We start from the raw sequence: 22,500 nt of genomic DNA, 5'->3' as shown, positions 1-22,500 counted from the left end.
CATTGAAAACATGTTTTCATTTTTTTTAGTTTCTTGTTTGTTTTTTACGATTTTGTAAGTTAATTGGTTATTTTATTAAGGTGTTGCGCAAGTTTTCTTTATGCCGTGCATTGGCTATCAATTCTCAACTCTGAAGATTATTTATCTAATTTATCCAACAAAAAGTTGAAAAGTTGTTTCATGATTTTTTCAAATAACATTTTTCATTTCAGGATTAAATTTATTTATATATTCTCTGACATTTGCAGGCTTTTTATTACCACCATAGATACAAATAATAGTTTATTATTAGCAAAGCCTTTGACGGTTTTAAAAGTAGGTCATAATTAATAACTAAAACTTTTGTAAATAGGTAAGCCATCAAAATGTTTTATATAAGCAAGGTTTTTGAGTCTTTAATTAACAAACACTTAATCTCTCATCTTGAATCTAATAACTTACTTTCTGATCATCAATATGGTTTTCGATCTTCTTGTTCTACTGCTGATTTGTTAACAATAATAACCAATAGGTTTTATTATGCATTAGATAGATGTGGATGTATTGAGGCTTCTCTATTAATATTTCTAAAGCCTTTGATAAAGCTTGGGATGCTAGTCTTCTCCATAAGCTCTCTTCTTACAGTGAATCAGGTAACATTTTTAAGATTATTGAATCCTTCATATAAAACTTGTCCTCAACGGACAGCACTTCTTCATTTCCTGTAACTTTAGGGGTTCCTCAAGTTTCTTTCCTTGGCCCTAAACTTTTTAGGTTTGCATTAACAATCTCCCAGAAATTCTCACATCAACATGGTGGCATTTTTTGCTGATGATACTACCATTTATTCTTGTCGTGATAAAAAGCCAACACCAAAAAAGGCCAAGTCAAATAAATTTATTTAAAAATTAAAGTCAAGTAAATACGAGTTTCTGGAATCAATAGAAAATGTAGGAAATCTCAATAAAAAAATTGAAAAAATGAATGATGAGTTCGCTAAGCAATGAAACACATGAAGGGATGGATATTGTGCAATGGAACAAAAAATCATTTTTAAAACAACAAAAGGTGAACCATATAGCTATGCTGGCAACAGAGATCAACAATCTTATTTACTCAAAAAATAAATTCAAAAGTCAAAAAGTAATAAAGTAGATAATAATAATGATAAAATGGATTTAACCTAGGTTACAAGAAAGATCCGTAAATTGTAAAATGAAACATGTAGTTTTGACGGAATAACTGCAAAAATTGGACATGATCTGCAGAGACGCCTAAAACACATCTTCATACCAATGTATAATGGCAATAAAAAGTATTATAAAGATCATCTTTGTTAAATGCATGTATCAACCGAATTCCAGCGACCCCTGAATAAAAATTACTTTACTTGCATCAATATTTTTGTGGTAGCGCATTAAAAACAATTGAAGGAATTGGACATTCGTCATTTGCCTAAAAAATCTGCAAAAGAAAGACTTGAAAGAAAATATGGCGAAACCAGGAGAAAAGTCTTATACTTGGATGCATTAAAAAACTTCAAACCTATGAGAAAAAATCAATCAAGAGATTTCAAAAAATTTATCAACTTGATGTGGATGTGATGATAAGGCAGTAACAAATTTGAAAGAAGCAAATAGATGCAACCCTCAGAATTAGGAAAAATGAGGTCGGCAATAATTTGCTGATCTCAATCTTTTAGAGTTCAGCATCAGGTCGGCAAAAATTATTTGATACAAAGGTCTTACCATAAAACATAGAAATGAGGTCGTAACTTTTTGCTGATATCAAGTACTTTTAGGTTGGCAGTTAGGTTGGCATAGCAAACTCTAATTCTGAGGATCTACATATCTATGAAGAACTTGTTGACAAAACATTGTACCATCAACCGCAAAAAAATTTCCAGAGCAATATTGATGAGATATAAATGTTGGGTATATGAAATCTGGTTGAAAAAAAATGTTGAATCTCTCAAAAAGTTTATAACTAATGAATTCGATTTTCAAATTACAATAACAAGGACTCTTTTTGGAATAAAAAAAGGAACTAGTTATAAACCTCCTGAAAGAAATTCTTGTACTTTAGTGACTATGATCAAAATAAGAAAATAAATTGGATTAAGAATTTACTGTTTGCTGGAACAATCATCAAATATGAGATTGCCCAACCTTTACAAATGAAAATATTGAAGAAAGATGGAAAACAGCTATAAGAAATAAACTTTACTTCGAATATTTAAATCACTCCTCAAAAGAATACAGAAACTTAAGATTTTGTAGAATTGATGGCTGTACATACAATCACAATAGTTTGCTTCGCAAGAAGAGGCTAGCTCAAAGAAGTTCTGGGGAACCCTAGAAAAGAGGTATGGTAATAGAAAAAGCTTATACGTTGAATTACATACAAATTACATCTAATTACATTCTAAACCTATTATAAATTGTATATGACTTCAAAGGGTGTCGGTAATTTTTTGTAATGGAAATAAAACAGTTGAGGTCTATGGATTGTTTGAAGTAAAAAGTTGTAATTAAATTCTGATATAGCTTCTGAGTTGTCACTGCAAGGTAAAACAAAAAAAGTAACAGTCAATATGATAAGCTGAAAATTTGATTTATTTGAAACAATACTTTTTAAACTCTAGCTAGAGTCATTAAATGGAAAAACAACAATTAAATGACAAGCTTTTACAGTGATCAATGTAACTGGAAACTGAAAAACAGCTGATTGGGCAAAAATTTCAAAAAAGCGTTTAAAATGTTTTAATACAATGTTTAGGAATTTTATATTTCTATAAAAAAAAATAGAATTTCTAAACATTTGATTAAAACCAAAAATTGATATTTTGAATGGTGTGGATCCATCACTGGTTCAGAGCAAGCATTTGTTACTTTAAATGGTTATATTCCTTTGAAATATGTTCTTAAGTTAAAATTTGAATAAATTTTTTTTTCTAAAAATTTTAATCACTTTTTTGTTTTAGTTGTAAAATTTTTATTTTTTTTTTTTTTTTTTTTTTTTTTTTTTAGGGACAGGGTATTGAATGTTGAAGTAATTTTGTAGGGGGGTCTCTGAAAGTTTGAAAAGTTGCTGACAAGGGGGTAGGTAAAAATTACCAAAAAATTGTTGATATAATTAATGGCCAGCCCCTTAGTTAAAAACAGAAAACTAAAGGTATGAGTTAAAATTGCCATAGATAGAAAATAGTCAGTTGGATGATAATTATACAATGGCATTAAATTGTCTGAAAAACTCAAAAAAGTTTAATGAAAAACAAAAATCTTGGAAATGAGTATACCAATGTTATTAGGCATTATCAAGAAAAAGGACATTTGAAAAAGTTAATAAAAAGATTCTAGATGATGGTTGGTACCTACTACACTTTCCAATATTCTTTCCTAACTACAAAAGTTTAGAAAGTCAACTGCAAAAATCAGACTTGTGTTTGATGGATCTGCATAATACAATGGTAAATCAATTAATGACATTACTTAACAATGTCCAATACTTCAACAAGACCTTATAACAGTTTTACTTTTTTTTTTCTTTCAATGGTATAGCAGAAATGTATTTAAAAATTTTGGAATACATAAAGATGATCAAAGATATCAACAAGTTTTATGGTGAAATCTGGATCCAACTTCAAAACCTGATCTATTCCTGTTTATTTGACTAGTATTTAGGATTAATTCATTGCTTTTCATGACACAATTTGTAACATAATTGCATTCAAGAAAGTATGCATAAATGTTTCCTTTGGCTTCTGAAGTTGTTCTTGAAGCAACTTACATGGGCAATAAAATGGTTTCTTTAGTTGATGAAAAAACAGGAATTTAATTATACAAAGAGCTCATGCTACTATGGAATTCAGCAGGAATGTTTGCATAAAAATGGCTTTCAAACTCCCTCAAAGTTCTTAAAGCAACACCTGAAAATTTAAATTTAGAACATTTAAATTTAGATTCTAGAGAGTTACTTCCAATAAAAATTCTTGAAGTTGAAAAAGCAAAACCTGATATATTTACTTTTCATTCAATTGCCAAAAAAAAAAATAGAAAACAATTTTTGCTTAAAAAGGTGACTACATTATTCCATTCACTAAGTTTTTTTTAACACCCTACATTACATAAAAATGATTATGCAAATATTTTGGACGGGCGAAATTGGCAGAATTCCAAAGTTATTAATAATGTTGGTTGATGTTTTCAAGGTTTAAAAGATCTTCCAAATATAAACATTCCCAGGTGTTTACAAACAACTTCAACTGTAACAAATCAATTAATACACATTTTTACTGATGCATTTTGTAAAGCATATGGTGCTGTTGCTTGTCAAAAATCTTTATATGATACAGGAAAAGTAACCAGTGTGATCTTAATGTCCAATGCTCCTGTGAGTCCATTGCATTATATTCGTGTATTAAGATATAGGTTACTTGGAGCTGTCCTCGGTTTACAACTTGCAGAAAAGATTGTAAAAGCCTTGAAGCTTGAAATCAAAGGCATAACTATATGGTGTGATAGTCCTAATGTTTTATGGTGGATCATAAGCTGAGCTTTGAAATTATTCATTGCCAACGGCTTTGGATACATTTAATCAAATAATGAATTGAATCAATGGAGGTACATATCAACAAGGATTAGCATAGTGGATTTACTAACAAGAGGAACATCTCCAAATGTGTTTGCAAACAATACTGGGTGGTGACATGGAAAACTTTCCTGAATTTTTTAGAAGTAAAATGGCCACAAAACTACATCAAATTTACACAAGAAGCTTCAGTTGAAGTAAAGAAGAATGTTGTATTGATGAACTTTACATTATTTAATAAAATAAATCAATTGCTTGATATAAATAAATTCTTATGGTGAAGAAGACATGTTAGAATAAATAGATGGATACATAGAATTATAACTAATTGTCAATGTGCAAGTGATTTGCATAAAAAGAGTGATATTAAAGTTAATGAGTGTCATGATAGCAAAAGTAAAATTTTTGCTAAGACTCTACAGGAAAGCTTTAAAGAAAAATATAGCATCATTAAAAATAGGAAAACAATATCAACGTTAAGCCAAATTATTTTAAATCCACAAATTCATGAAGACGGCTTTTTATGTTTATGGAGTCAACTGCAAAATTTTTATCACTTGCATCACAATGTTAAATATTCAGTTATTTTGCCGAGAGGTCACACAGTTACAAAACTGATCATTAAACATTACCATGGAGAAGGAAGTCATGTAATGGGAACAAATCAACTAACCAAATTATCAGAAAAATATTTGCTTATACAAGGATTAGAATAAATCTGTAGAATCAAAATGCAACAAATGTAAAAAATAAAATGTCTAACTGCTCAACAATTAATGGCTCTTTACCAGCTATTTGTTTGAATTATCTGCATTTTTTACCAGCTATTTGTTTGAATTATCTGCATTTTTTACCAACTATTTGTTTGAATTATCTGCATTTTTTACCAGCTATTTGTTTGAATTATCTGCATTTTTTACCAGCTATTTGTTTGAATTATCTGCATTTTTTACCAGCTATTTGTTTGAATTATCTGCATTTTTTACCAGCTATTTGTTTGAATTATCTGCATTTTTTAGAGTTAGTATTGATTTTGCTGGATCATTTTTTTACAATGCAAGGTTGAGGGAAATCTGACAAAAAATATACTTATACTTGTTTACTTGTTTGTTATCATAAGCAGCACACCTTGAGATAGCATACAGTTTAGATACTAACTCATTCCTCAATACCTTTTATCAAACAATGAACAGAAGAGGATTACCATTAGAAGTTATAACAGACAATGGAAAAAAATTTTTTGGCAGATCTCATTAACTAAAATAACTCATCAACAACTTAAATAAAAATACAATAACCAGCTCTACAGCTAATAAAGGAATCAAATGGCACTTAAATGCCCATCATCTGAGTGGTGTATTTGAAATAATGGTTAAGGCAGCAAAATGTGCAGTAACTACAATATATATACTAAGAATTAGACTGTGTTTTCTTGAGTTTGATATATAAAAATGCTTGATAGACTTGATTCTATTAAAGAGGGGAAGAATGATTAGAGGAAGAGATTATTCTTACGTTATTTTATACGCAAATTACTTGGGGTAACTTACATATATCGTTTCATAATTAAAATAGTATTTAATAACTTATTTATTTTAACCATAAAATATCTTAAATTATTTAACATTTTACAATTTTGTGTAAATAGAATAAATAATTTTAAATGTAATATGTTTACTTATGTTGGCTTAAAAGTCAATTAACTTCATGTAAACAATTAAAAAATGATTTTTAAATCAAGTATTAATACTCAATGGGTAGTTTTTTTTTATCATCATCAGATCAAAAACATTTGTTTACATTTCAACATTTTGCATAGTTAATTTACGCTGTTTCTATAGTAATAACAATTGCTTCTCAATATTTAGTGAAAAAAAGGTAACAAAAATAGTTTTGACTGCCTAAATTGTTCAAATGCCTTATGTGTAAACTAGAAATTCAATTTTTTTAATATAGAGAGATTCAATTATTTTTTTTGCATGTAAACTTGCATTCCAATTCATCCTTTGCATTAGTTTACACAAAACTAAATGTTATTTTAAATTACTATTTTAAACCTTGTAAAACCATCAAAGAAAATCTTGAAAACCAAAATGGTCCCTTGATTCTTTGTCTTATATATAAGATTTTATAACAAATAAATAATATTTATAATACTAATGGGTGTTAAAGAATATTATGACAACTTTCATATCAATTATTTCCACATTATTTATTTTCATACTATTATAATCCATATTAATGGCACTAATATAATGTATAATATAATACAATGGTTTGCTAAATTTTTGTGAGAAAGATCGCAAGATTGCACACCGCATCCACCCTAGTAATACCCCACTCACCTTGTTTCTCTTATATGGAGCAGATATACTTTTTGAGATTTGTATTTCTTTATTATTGGGTTGAGAAAGTAGATGGAAAAAAAATTTAGCTCTTTCCATAGTAATAGTTTGGAGGTTAGTTAAAAAATGTGAAATGAAAATTATTCATTAAAATATTGCAATAGTTTTTCATAAACAAACTTTTCTTTGCAATTTTAACATTTTAATAATTAACTTAGACTGGTTTGTGCTTAGTTGGGTTGGCAAGCATATTGAAACAAGATAATTCTAGTAATAAAAATGTGGAAAATGTAGTTTTAGGTAAGTCTGTTTTAAATGACTTTTTTTTAAAGTAAATTTTCACATTATGCATTTTTTTTTTTAATCACATTTACTGACCTGCAGTTAGTCAAAATTTGACCAACTGCAAGTGCAGTAAAAATGTAGTTTTTTATTGTAATTCAAATTTTTATTCTAGTGCCTTGAAAACAGTGCTTCAACGACACTAAATTAAAAATAATTTGAAAAGACATTCATTAAATTAAAATTGATTTACTAAATAATTTGTATGGAGCATTATGAGCATAACAAAAGTTATTTTTGTAAATGACAATAACAACAACAACATAGTAGCACAAAATATAAAACAAAATTAAGTAGTACTTAACATAAAAACTGGTTTTGATACCAGTAAAAAAACTTATTTTCATCTCAGTTATGTAGAATTGTAGATTCTCTCTATCTGTTGACTAATGATTAATACAGTAAACTTTTAATCATATAAATATACTAAATTAAAATCATGTTTTAACAAATAAAGCAATGATAAAGACAACTAAATATAGGAAAAAAGATATAATTAGATAATGCTTGAATGTACTTATAAAAAAAAGAAAGTAAAATCATTAAATTCAAGGCTATTGTAAATATTTGAAAACTTAATAAAATATGTAATGACTACTTATATTAAAACTATAATAAGTATTTTAAAATTAATTCCTTATAATAAATTAAATTGATTAGTCATGGTATCATTAAATATATAAATGTAAGATAGGTGTAAAGTTGTATTTCAATTAAAATATAAAAAAACAAAAGATATCATCTTTGATTGATAATGCTGATGGGCGTACTAAGAATATTAAAATTTGTAACTTAAAAAAAATATGATAACTCAACCAATTGTAGTACAGGGATTATCTTTTTCCGAATATTTCCAGAATTCCGGATATTTTTCTCAACTTTTAGTTTTTCCGGATATCCAAAACATTTTCCATACTAACAAGTTTAGGTGTATATTTTTTTAATATACTTCATTTTTAAGCTTTTTCACTCATTACTCATACAAAACTAACAAAAGTTTGAAAGAAAAATTAGAAACAATTCAGCTAAAATCAAAATTAAGAGAAAAATATATTTCGAATTTTTTCCGGATACTTTACCCAAACAATTTTCCGGATTTTTAAAATATGGTCTGGGTGATCTATAGTAGTAATAATATTTAGATACTCATTATAGCAAGATTTATGAATAGCCTTGGTTCCAGGAACCAAGGCTATTCATAAATCTTGATATACTGGAACGGCTTTACATCTAGTAGGCATAAAAACAACTAAATATCTTGAAACAAATTGTCTGTGTGTTTGAAATTATTTTCCTGATGTTATAGCCATCCCCAAGGCATTTTGTTATTTGCATAAGTAACACAATGCTCTTACATATTTGTATATTTTATGATCAATAGTTACAGTATATCAAAGGAGTAGATCAACACTGTCCTGACTAAAGCATCACAAAGCTTTTATATCTCTTCCTTTTCTCAACTTTTATATCTCATTTTATACCTCATCCATGTTTAATGATGATAGGCAATTGCAATTTGGAATCATATTTTGTATTTACTGGCATCAAAAAAACCTGATTCCATTTGAATCAAACTAGGTAAACTTGTTTTTATCCCTAAAAAAATCTTTGATCAATGTTGACTAGTCCACTTTAGATGCCGTGATGCCAATTCTTCTTGGACGTTTTAATTTTCAAGGAAAACTGAAACGTGCAAAAAAAGGATGGCTGTTATGCTTCGTGTCTTCCAAACGCTTTTTTATGTTGCAAAAAAAGTCTTGGAGTAGAAAAACTACATTTCATTCCATAAAAACGTTTTATTTGTTTATTTAAATCAATATCTGTCAAATGGGGTTTTTCATTGCTTTGTATCATGAGCGTTTTATGCTGACAATATGTTGTTTTGCTTAAATTCTTTTGAATCTTTGTGGTTTCCTAAGTTCATATCTCTTAATTTAATTTGTCTATCAGCAGACTTACCAGCTCCAAAAAGTTGTGCTGTCTTACGAAATTAATTTCCATTCGAACTGATCTGCAAGATCAGTTTTTTACTGGAGATATTATACTTTTTTTATAACCCACTACCTTAATCACTTATAAATGTAGTTTTTTAATGAAGTTATCAGAGTATTTGTTTACAACATTAATTAAACCAGCATTTTTTTGGGAAAAATGTGAAATATTTCAGTATGTTCCCATTTTTTTGAGCTTATTAAATTTAACTAATTTTAAGTTTATTAATGTACATTAATTAAATATTTATTATTCTGTCAAAACATATCAGCAAACATGAAAATCTTTTATTTGGTATATATATATATGTTGGATTTATTGAAGTAAGTGCTGAAATATTAGTAAAATTTAATTTTATTTAGCCTGTCTACAAATTTTTGGATGCTACTGTATTTTTAAAAAATCAAATGAAATATATAGTAGTAGCATATATTTGTTACAACAAAAGTAAAAACAGTTGACACAATACAAAATGTACATTGTCAAATTAAAGATAGCATTTATAAACTTATAATGCAATTTTGATTGAAGAAAGTTGAGTGCTGCTGCATCTTTAAAGCCTATCAAGGCTTGCAATAATGTTGTTGATAAATAATGAGCAGATTACATTATCTGGCAAGCTGTTCTATTCGTTGGTTAAAAAATTAAAATGAATTAAATTGCTGTGCTATTTATCCCAGAAAAGTCTCTCTATATGATTAACTCTTAGTGGATTTCTAATAGGAGGAAAGTTCCAGTTAATTATGTCGATGTTTGTCATTTTTAAATTTTTGAATAAGGTCATCTCGTTTATGGTGATTGACTTGAGATGTGAGGTCATGTTGGGTAATCTGGATAGGTAGCTTTATATTTTCAGTTCGTACAATATTTTAGTGGCTCTGTGCTATATTTGCTCAATAACTTGCTTGTCTTTCACTAAATGAGGATTTCAAGCTGGAATCGGAAACTCAAGTAGAGGACAGACATAGGTGGAGTATAATTGTTTCCACTTTGATTAAACTTATATTATTTATATAATTTTTATGTTACTTGTTAATTAATAATGAGATGATATGTATATACATGCACACACATGCCTTTACAATGAAGCAGCAATTTATATATATATATATATATATATATATATATATATAATATATATATATATATATATATATATATATATAAATATATATATATATATATATATATATACATATATATATATATATATATATATATATATATATATATATATGTATATATACATATATATATATATATATATATATATATATATATAATATATATATATACATATATATATATATATATATATATATATATATATATATATATATATATATATATATATATATATATATATATATATATATATGTATATATACATATATATATATATATATATATATATATATATATATATATATATATATATATATATATATAATATATATATATATATTTATATATATATATATATATATATATATATATATATATATATATATATACATATATATATATATATATATATATATATATATATATATATATATATATATATATATATATATATATATATATATATAACGCTCTATAAATAAAATTTCGGACAAATTTTAATTGCATTTATTATGTAATTTATTTCATGCACGCAAAAAACCTTTATACTTATTTGAAAGAGGATTTTATAATCTATTTTAATATTTTTAACTTAATTAAATTTAATTTAATTAAGTTAAAAATATTATTTAAATATTGAAAATAAAATGGTCAAAGTAAAGGACCTCGAAAAAATTTTTTTCCAAAAAAATCGCGAAAAAGGTAAAGCGTTTGTTGCTAAGCAGTTTATGGAATGGGGTTTACCCAGATCAACTGCTCACAATAAAATCATAAAATTGGAGATTGGATCTCTAAAAAGAAAAGTTGGAAGTGGTTGAATCGCTAAGGTAGCTACTAAAGAAAATATTCCAAAGTTTGCTGCATTTTTTGAAAATAAGTCAGGTTGCTCCCAAAAGAAAGTAGCTTAAGTTTTTAACTGTAGTCAAACTCAAATTTCCCAAGTATTAAAAACAATGACTAACGTTCGAACTTTCAAAAAACAAATCGTCTAGATTGTAGCCATCAGCAGAAGAAAGCTATGCATCCTAAATGTCGTAAATTGTACGAAAATTGTAAAAACTTAGATTTTGTTATGGATGATGTAAGCTATTTTACCTTAAACAATAGCACATTAGCTGGTAAAGATAGGTTTTATTCCTCTGATCCTTCTCAATGTTTTGACCAAGTACGATACAATTTGCGTAAAAAGTAAGAGGACAAGCTCTTAATTTCTTGTTGCATCAGCCCCCAAGGAAGAAGCCCTCTCTATATTCATCACAGTAAGCAGGCAATCAACCAGTACACTTATAAAGAGATACTAGAAAAAACTTTACTTCCTCTAGTATCAGAATATTATAAAAAAGACAATGAGTTTATCTTCTGGCCTGATCTAGCTCGATCACATTACGCAAAGTCGGTCATCGACTTTTTAAAATTGAAAAAAATTAAAGTTGTACGCAAAGATATAAACCCAGCTAACATTCCAGAAACAAGATCAATTGAAAACTTTTTTGGTGATTTAAAACGGCTAGTGTACAAGAATAATTGGAGAGCTGAGAATTTAGAAGAACTTGAAGCAAGAATTAGATATTGTTATTCAAAGATGAATAAAGTAATTTTCCTTACTTAAATAAAACATCTTTCAAAAAAACTTTCTAATATTGTTAAATATGGTATTTGAAATAATTATTTTAATATATTTATAAACTACGTATACTAACATATTAACAGTTGAATTATTAAATAATAAAACTTATTAGTTCTTAAAATATTATTTTTTAATTTTTGTCCAAAATTCAATTTATGAGGTGTTATATATATATATATATATATATATATATATATATATATATATATATATATATATATATATATCTATATATATATATATATATATATATATATATATATATATATATATATATATATATATATATATATATATATATATATATATATATATATATATGTATATATATATATATATATATATATATATATATATATATATATATATATATATATGTATGTATATATGTATGTATATATATATAAATATAAATATATATATATATTTAAATATAAATATAAATATATATATATATATATATATATATATAATATCTATATATATATATATATATATATATATATATATATATATATATATATATATATATATATATATATATATATATATATGTATGTATATATATATATATATATATATATATATATATATATATATATATATATATATGTATGTATATATATATATATATATATATATATATATATATATATATATATATATATATATATATGTATATATATATATATGTATGTATATATATATATATATATTATGTATATATATATATATATATATATATATATATATATATATATATATATATGTATATATATATATATATATATATATATATGTATGTATATATATATATATATATATATATATATATATATTATATATATATATATATATATGTATGTATATATATATATATATATATATATATATATATATATATATTAGTAGTAGAAAATCACTTAACAAAAATTTTTTCCATTTAACACTGTGTTTCATCAACAAAGATTCATCAGAAATGGATGATCAAATTAATAAAACTTCAATTTATACCAAAATTAAATTACAGGAAGTTGTAATGTAATTTAATTTTGGTATGTCTTTATGTATATATATATATATATATGTATATATATATATATATATATATATATATATATATATATATATATATATATATATATATATATGTATATATATATATATATGTATATATACACATACATACATACATATACAACCCTCAGAATTAGGGTCAGCAACTGCCGATCTTATAATGTTTGAGGTTGGCAAAAAATTACCGACCTCATTTCGATGTTTTATGGTAAGACCTTTGTATCAAATTTTTTTGTTGACCTGATGCCGCTCAGTTGTTTAAATAGTGGACATAAGTAAAATATTTATTGTTTTGAAATTTAAATTTAACTTAATTTTTGCATACTGATGGCATGCAAATTTAAGTTAAAATAAAAGTTTATATATTTGTCTATTGCAAAATTTATGGCAATGCAAAGTAGAATAATTTAGAAGAAAAAAATACTTTAAAACTTAACAGAGCTTTTCAGTATACTCAGAAAATAGTGATGAAAAAAATGATTATTGATCGAAAACTTGGAAAATTGTTATTTAACTATAAGGGATAAAGAGCATAAAAATTACATAAAAATACAATTTTCTGGCTAATAATAATAGAATTTCTAGTAGAAAATTGGAGTTTTCATAAAAGTGATATAAAATCTGAATTTTTGCACAGAATTTTGCTGTAGTTTTTTAGCATTTCAGTCATTTTCTCAAAAACCCCTAATGGCGCCATACTAAACCTTGTATTAAAATACATACTATATCAGTAAGTTTATCAGTAAAATGAATGTAGCAGTTAAACTTTCTTAAAGTATATAGTAAGTTTACGAATGTAGCAGTTGAACTTTCTTTAAGTATATATTAAATTTATAAATATAGCAGTTGAACTTTCTTTAAGTATATGACAAGTTTATGAATGTAGCAGTTAAACTTTCTCTAGGTATATAAAATGTTTATGAATTAATGACTCTTTTAGTATTCAAGTTATTTTGATATCTGAGACGCATGAAGTATCTGAGACGCTTGTTATTAGCTGCCATTCCTTCTTTACTCCAAGATTTCAAACCAGTGGAATAATTTATTCCTATCAACTCCCAGCTATGAGCAAGAATTTTGTGCAACGTTGAAGTTATATTTACTTATCAAAATTCTTATCAAAGCAAGGTGTTCAGCTTTTGACATATTTGTTTGTATAGCTCAATATAACTTTTTTTGCCAGATGACTCTCAGAATTGTGGAACAAAGCAAGCCATACTTTTCAACTAGTTTGCAGTTTGTTTGACTTGATATGTGATCGCAGTACAGTATTATGTAAAGGTTTTCTGGCAACATTTCCAGTTGTTGTATTCCTCCCTTCTCCTGTAGATTCTGCAAAACCCTATTTTGTTTCTGTTTTAACTTAGCTAATTTCTTGTAGTTTATTCTTCTTTCAGCAATGTTGTGTTTTTGTTTATCTTAGATTCTTTTCTAGTTAAGATATCTGCCACCATGTTGACAACTATCTTCATAAAATGATCAAAGCTTCTTAGCAAACCATATAAAATCTGAATGGATCTAGCATGTGATTATACAATCAGACTTGTAGTTTGACTGTGTCGAATGTTGTAATCCTTTTTTTTTTTTCAAAATGGTCCTGTCATCTTACACAAAGTCAAGAAATATTTGTTGCATGGACTTAACATCCCTGTTTATGATAAAACCATCTTGAACTGTTTGTATATTTTCACATGTTCTTTTGAAAGGTCACAAAAATCACAACATGAATCTCCAAGACCTTGATAAATATTTGAAGCCTTTCTGTCCAAACTATGAGCAACAATGTTTACTTTAAATGGTATTTATTTTCATTTTGCTCAACAATGATTCCATCTTCCTTCATACAGTGTATGTCTTTGTTAAATAAAGAAAGAGTTATTTTTACTTTACTCTTCCTCCATTTGAATTATCTTTTTGGTTTAATTATCTTTTTGATAAGGTTTGCAACTATAATAAGTAAGTCAAGTCACTAGTGGAACATATTTAGCCGTAAATGCATAGGAGAAATGAAGTGATTGATTTAATTAGAAAAAGTGTTATTATTATATTTATACTATTTTGAACAGATGTTCAGTGTTAAAGAAGGTAATTAAGAGATGAAAGTGGAAACAGTATTTCCATCTTATTATTTAATTTTTTTTTAACTTTATTTTCGAAACCGGAAAAAATCATGAGAAAGTTAAACACATTATTTGATTATTACAGTTCGCAACTAGTGTAAAAATCAAGTCCGTATGATGCAGTTTCTGAAATATAAATATAAAAATAAATAGTTTGACATAAAATTTCATTTTATGTAAAAACTTTAAAGTCAGACTTTTGCAATTGTATCTTTTATGAAAGCATTCAATAACTCATAAATGCTAGGATATATACTATAATTTATAGTGTTCACATTACATTATAGTTTAAAGTTTCCGAGTATTATTTAGTTATTGTAGGATTTTTGAAAAAGATTTTAGTGGATAAAGCTTGATAATTTGGCTTATAAACATAAACTATTACGTAATATAATTATCCCAAAATATTTTTACAGCTGGATCTTTATTGTGTCTTTTTTGCTGTCCTATAGTTATTAAAATGGATTTTTTTAATCGATGAAGCGTAAAAAATTTTTTGAAAACATATTGCAACAAAGTAATTATATAAGAAAAGTTAACAACTTTTCTTTTTAGTGTCTTTTTTGTGTTTTCAGACTTTTGTTTATTGTCCTTGATATATTTATGATCTTGTGAATATTTTTAACGGATAAATCCTATCAACTGATGTAAAAACATGTATTATGACATTTTATAAGAATCCTGAAATATTTTTTAGGTGCATGCTTTAAAGTGTCGTAGAGATATAGTGCAATCATGGTGATGAACACTTTCAATGGATAAAGCTTGAAATGTTACCCTAAAAGCATAACTTTGAATCTAAAAAACTAAAAAAAAGTCATTGCTGACATTTTTTTAGGGTGTTTTGCAGTGTGTTGTTTTGGTATCCTAGAGTTATGGTACGCCCTCGAGAGTTTTTTTTTAAGATTGAGCTTCAAAAATTAGGCTAAAAACGTATACCATATCTTATTTTCCCATGCCACATGAAAAGATTTTTCCTAAGTACACTCAAACCTCTTTTTGTGCGGTAGATAGGGACCGCATAAAAGAAAACGCATAAAAAAAAACCACATAAAACTTCAAGAGTGCCTTTAAAAAATAGTTTTCGAAACTATTAAACAATATTAAAAACCCTAACCCTAACCCTGGCGGTTAGATACGAACCGCATAAAAAAAATTTGCTTTAGAAAAAACACATACGAGCATTTTTAAATATTTTATTTACATACGTATTTATTTTATACATACAAAACTTATCAAAATGTATAACAATTATCCTTCGTAGTCTGGCAATGTAACGCAATTTGTGGTTGCATGTTCATAACAGTAACTATAAAAAGATGTATGTACATACATATTACACATTTTATTCATTGAGATTGAAATTATTGCGCATTCAAATATTAAGTTATATGAGATTGCACAAAAAAAATTGCATAAAACAAAATGCACAAATAAAGTATTGTATATAAAAAGACCGCATAAAAAGAGGTTTGAGTGTATAGTCAAATGTCCACAAAAAGTGCAAAAATAAACCACTGTGTGCCGATGTATATACATATATGTATATATATACATATATGTGTATACATATATATTTATTTATATATATTTATATATATATATATATAAATATATATGTATATATACTTCTGCTCAAAGGTTTGGAAACAGTCAGGTTTTTGTTGAAAATACAGAGAATATTTTATTCAACATAATTTTATACTCTTTTCTTTTTAATTGCTAAGAACAGGCAGCCAATCTTAAATCTGATTTTTCTTCTGTAACAGCTTGGGGCTTTTAGTGGCTTGTGAACCTGGTTTTTTGGTCAAGTTCAAGCCACTCTCCCAAACTTTGTAAGGTTGCTTCTTTTTCTCTTTTATACAAATACTTTCATGTTTGCTGCCCAAAAGAGCTATTATCTTTAGTTCCATCAATCAAAACTCCTTGGTTGACTCAATATTCAGCTAAGTTGCATCCTTATACTGTATCTGTCCCTTCATGCTCTAAAAACATTTATTCATCTGGTTTTTTTTCCCCACACTCCAATCCTTTTGAACTCTCTCCTGCTCATATTTTTCTGACTCCAATCTTAATAATGTTTGCGTGAAGCCTTGTTGGGAGTGAATTAGTATTTTTTGGTCTGGAAGCATAAAAAATAGTTGAAAGTTATTAGCTTATTAGAAACTAGTATTATTTATTGCACTATATATATATATATATATATATATATATATATATATATATATATATATATATATATATATATATATATATATATATATATATATATATATATATATATATATATATATATATATATATATATATATATATATATATATATATATATATATATATAATATTTGTATATATTAATGCATTTAAACATTGCATTTATGGTCAAGAAGATTTTAATCTTTAATCTTCAAAAGGTCGTCTAGATGTTGCCATTTTGATTATACCAAATCTCAACGAATAGCATAGCTGTGTTTTTTTTTAAATGTGTACAAATAATTTTCCAAACAGTTAGTTAGTTCACTCATTGTGTTGATTATTTAGTTTGTGTGTTCATTGTGGAACTTTGTATCTGGATGCACGGCTGAATGATCTAATGTCAAGTCGTACCAGTTTTGGTTTTGTGGTATTGGTTTCAATATATGAATCACTTGAATGAATGATATTGAATTAATTTTGTAATTTTTTTCTGAAAGTCGCTTGATACAAAGTGTAAAAGTTATTCTGAAAAGAAATAAAAGTATATATATAGTATAACTCATTATATGTACGTATTATATGTACTTATTATATGTACATTATAGAACTTCAAAAAGTATCAGGTTTAACAAGTTACATATACTTTGTTACACCCAAATCCTTAAGATTATGTTCAAGTTAAATCTTCTAAAGTTTTATCCCTTTTAAACTGTAACATTCTTAACTTAAATAGAATCTGTCTGCAGTTTTTACATCAGTGAAAGTTAAATGTAAAATTAATTTATATATATACAATATGTTATGGTTATGGCTAAAATATAAGTTTTTCATTTTAGGCATTTTTTTAACAATTATCAGTCAAATTGCTGGTGCTACACAAATGGTTTTAGAAGAAACATTTCTTAAAGGAAAAGGTTTCAAACCATTTTATGTAGGTTTTTCTAAAAATTTACATTTAAATATACATTTGCTATCAAATATATATAAAGTGTAACATTTCACCCAACTCTTAATTTAGGGGGAGGTGAGGGGGGAGGGAGAATAGAATAATATGTTTAGTTAGTGGAGAGCAGGAAAACATAATTAGTGAGGTATTTTTAGTTTTATCTATTGGGAAAAACTTTTAAAATTTATTATTTCAATATCAACTCACCTAGCTTAGTAGTATCTATGCTCAACTTGTTAAAGCAGAGGCAGAGTTGTAATCCTATTTTGTTATAATAATCTTAATTTAAAATTTTAATTTAAAAATATAATCGTGTAGTGTAAGTAATTTTAGAAAAAGTTCTGATTTTAACTTTTTAAAAAAAAAATATTCTATTATTTTTATTGCAGGTTGTAGGAATGGAGGGAGTTTATGGTCTTTTTTTAATGAGTGTAAGTGTTTTATATTGTATTTTGAAAGGATTTTTTTTTAAATGTCTGCTCCAACCCCTTAAATGTGTTCAATACAATAAATTAACACCGTGTTTAAAATTCTTTTGAATAAAATATGTTTTTAGGCAGTTCCTCAAGACCTTTGAATATGTAATGAGTCTTTAATATCATCAAAAAAAAAGTTTTGTAAATGTATGTCAACGGGCTCATGATTTGTGATGTTATCATCAACGGGCCTCAAAAGAAGCAAAATAGTATCAAAATTTTAAAAACAAAAATCATAATATATAAAAATTGTTTTTTAACTAAAGGTGAAATTTTAACAAATTTTTAGCTTTTTTTTATATTGTATTCATGCTCTTTAGTTTTTGTTCCTAGTAATTCCTGACTAAAGTAGTGGTTGCTTGCAGCCTTTTTGAGTAAATTAATTTAAAAAAGTTAATTATTAACTATTTTATGAATTAATTTTAACCATTTAGCTTGTCAGTGTTTTTTGGATTGATCTTGGTAACAATTCTGATATTTATTAAGAATTAACAACAAAAACTAATTTTGTTCTTAATTGTTTTAAAGATGTTTGTTGTATTTTTCCATCATAAATAGTTTTCTGCTATTTCATGACAACTTTCAAATGTTTCCCTGTTAATTTGACAGACATAAATTCTTCTTTTCCTCTTTCCCAAAGCTTGATATCATTAGTTAAGAATTGTGAAAAGTCCACTCAGGTAAAAAATGGGTTTTAGATTGATACAAAATCATCCAGCTCTTTCACACAGAGATTTTAATTTTGTCTGTTTTTATCAATATTTATCAATTTTATTCAGATCATTCTTTATTTCAACAGATACATTCAAATCGAAAAAACAAAAGCAAAGAGTACTTTGACTAAAAATACTGACCCTAGATGCCTAAAGATTTTTTATAATTTTTTATTAACACAGATGTCTAATTTTTTTTTCAGTGTTGTCTGTCAAGTATTAGTATCAAAAATATATCCAAATTGATGTTCTTGTTCTTCTTCAATAATTCGAAGTCATATTATTGTGTTGTATAATGTTATATTGTTGTTATTCAACATATAATGTTTTTATTTCATATAATGTTGTTATTTAACAATTCAATGAGCAGAAGATGCTGAAAATCAAGCTGTAAAAATAACTGATGAACTGTTAGTAAACAAATGTCTTGGATTCCATGTTGTTGCTTTTTTGTCAACTTTAATTGGCTTCTTGACATTTTAAGAATATAGATAGCTTTTACCATTTATAGTGCCTTATGGAGGCCAGCTATATAAGGCTATATTATGGAGGCCAGTTATATAACACAACATGAGTAGGAACTATACCCAAAAAAATGATAGTCTATCAATTTTTCAATTATCATTTCAAGTACAATCTTACCTTTGGCAATATTAGAGACACGATTGTATGTGACATTATCAAAGACTGCAATTTTGTAGCTAGCTTTATCTTTATCTAATTCTATATTTTTTGTTTAACAAGTTATTCTTAATTAATTTTTTCAGAAAAGTTCAAAAAACAATTCAGTTTTTGGTATTTTTTTGTGGTTGACCTTCTACTTCTATTTTAAACATTTTAAAAATATTAAAAACTTAAAAACTAGAAACCTTTGCAGCGTATTCTTTGCGTGTAAAGTTTCACAACTTTTTGTTATAACTTATGCTATTTAAATTTTGATTGAATTAAATTGAGTGAAAGTTGCATTTAAACAAAAATAAATCTTACGCTATGGTTAAAAATATGCTTTCATTAGAAAATACTTTGTTATTAATTTTACAAAATAAATTTAAATACCGATTAAAAGGAAAAATATTGCAACAAGAAGTAATAAACAAGTAAAATAATAAATCATAAAATAGTAAATAAATAAATCACAATTAATGAATTTCTTTAGAAATCTCCCAGTAGTTGGCAAATTTTATGATACAAAGTTGCCTTTACTCAGGGTTGTTTTTGTACTTATTTTCAATGAAGTCAACATTTTCTTTTGGAAATTTTTATTAAATAAGATTGACTGCTCAGTAGTTGCAAAAGCAGTTTGTATATATGCATCAAAAAACTTGGATGATTGTATCATTCTTTCAAACATAGTTTTGAAAAATTAGCTATGGAAAGCTAATTATTTAGCTATTATTCAAAAATTATTATGAATTTGTATTGTGGATAAAGTATTATAAATTAGGAAAAAGGTACATCGATGGAATAGCTGATGTATTATGTTTTTAATCGAATTTTTGCAGTTGATAAAACAGTTACAAATAACATTGAGCTTAAGCGTCGGCGTGGCACTCATTGCAATCAGCATCGAAAATACTGTAAATTACAAAAATTCCATATGGTATCCAAAACATTGTGAAATCAAGATTCAGGTAATTTAGAAATGTTTCAGGTAAAATATCCCACTGTTAAAAAAATTTAAAATTTTAAAAACAGTTAAACTAGTGACAGGAACAACTCAGGCAGAACAGGTTAAACAAAAAATGCAAACTTTGCATTAGACGTCCTAGAGAAGTTCTATCTTAGCTTGTTTAAAATTACAAGGCAGCCAATTTACTTGTGAATCAGATGTCAAAAAATATATTGAAAAAGAGAAAGATCTGTTGAACCGAAAACAATTGAAGAATGGGATGTTTTTTTAGATCCACTCTGCAAATATCCACACAAAAAATTATGTTTACAGTAGAACAAATTATTAGTTTAGTTTAACTTAATAAGTTTCTACTTTGAAAGTCCTCACAACAGCCCACAATCATCTAAAAGACCTTTTTTTTAGTTTTTAGTTAAGATGTTCTAAGAAGAACCTAAGGTTTTATCTTAAAGCGCTGTGGAAGAACAATTTAACTAGAAAGTTAATCCCTCCTTCTTAACAACGTCACTTATTGACATTGAATTTTAGACCTCTTGTTTTTAAGAAAGAACTCTATTCACTGCATCACAACTGCTATGAAGTTATTTTGTATTTTCACTAGTAATTGTACAAGTTGTTCCTTATATGGACTAATTTCATGTATAATTGCTAATTATCTGTTGTATTTATAACCATACATAATAATTATTTATTTTATTGATACAATGAAAAAAAAATTATTTACCAAGGATTCTACTTTAATAATAATAAAAACAATCAGTTGTTTCATCAAAATAATCACTTTTATTAAAATTGAAGTAGAAGGCTAAATATTTATTACGAAAAAAAAGTATTAAGTAATTCAAAATCGGCATAAAACATTAATTAAGAAAACGTGGTTAAACTACACAAAATCTAAAAAAAAGTTACTTTTTGACCCCCTTACTTCATCAATAATACTAAATTAGCTCTAGAAATGCTTGAAATTTTTGGTATCTGGATTTTTGGATGATTTATCCAAGAGCGACTGCTTCAAGCAGGATTTCTAAAATCTGGTGATGACATGCTAGCCAGAACTGGTGATGACATATCCATATCCATTTCAGTTCTCTGTATAAGAAGAATATGTGCAGTATTTTTTATTAAAGAATAAACTATTTATACACAAACATTTTATTTGGATTAAATGTAAATAATTTTTAAATTTGTTGGGTTACAGCTATCAGATAGAATTGTTAGGATCAATTCGAATGTGGTTTTTCTATCACTAATTAATAAGAGTTTTTTTTAGTTTTTGAGTTATTGGTTTTAACACTTAAACTCACTTATGAGTTGTTGGTTTGGCACTTAAGCACCACCCTGA

At 26.0% G+C, this 22,500-nt stretch overlaps 1 protein-coding gene across 2 annotated transcripts in view; it reads left to right on the top strand.

Annotated features, from left to right (window-relative positions):
• LOC136086738 (solute carrier family 35 member F6-like) overlaps nucleotides 1–22,500 on the top strand; it is a 145,425-nt gene that overhangs the window by 51,957 nt on the left and 70,968 nt on the right. For both annotated transcript variants that reach the window (XM_065809110.1, XM_065809111.1), the window contains exons 7-9: nucleotides 7,133–7,214; nucleotides 18,230–18,324; nucleotides 18,729–18,770. In XM_065809110.1, coding sequence (XP_065665182.1) covers nucleotides 7,133–7,214; nucleotides 18,230–18,324; nucleotides 18,729–18,770 — 219 coding nt within the window. The remainder of the gene's footprint in view (nucleotides 1–7,132; nucleotides 7,215–18,229; nucleotides 18,325–18,728; nucleotides 18,771–22,500) is intronic.

The sequence above is a fragment of the Hydra vulgaris genome, chromosome 11 (assembly GCF_038396675.1).
Source record: "Hydra vulgaris chromosome 11, alternate assembly HydraT2T_AEP".
Taxonomy (NCBI): domain Eukaryota; kingdom Metazoa; phylum Cnidaria; class Hydrozoa; order Anthoathecata; family Hydridae; genus Hydra; species Hydra vulgaris.
The sequence above is the reverse complement of the archived record's forward strand: the minus strand, read 5'-3'. Positions and strand labels throughout refer to the sequence as shown.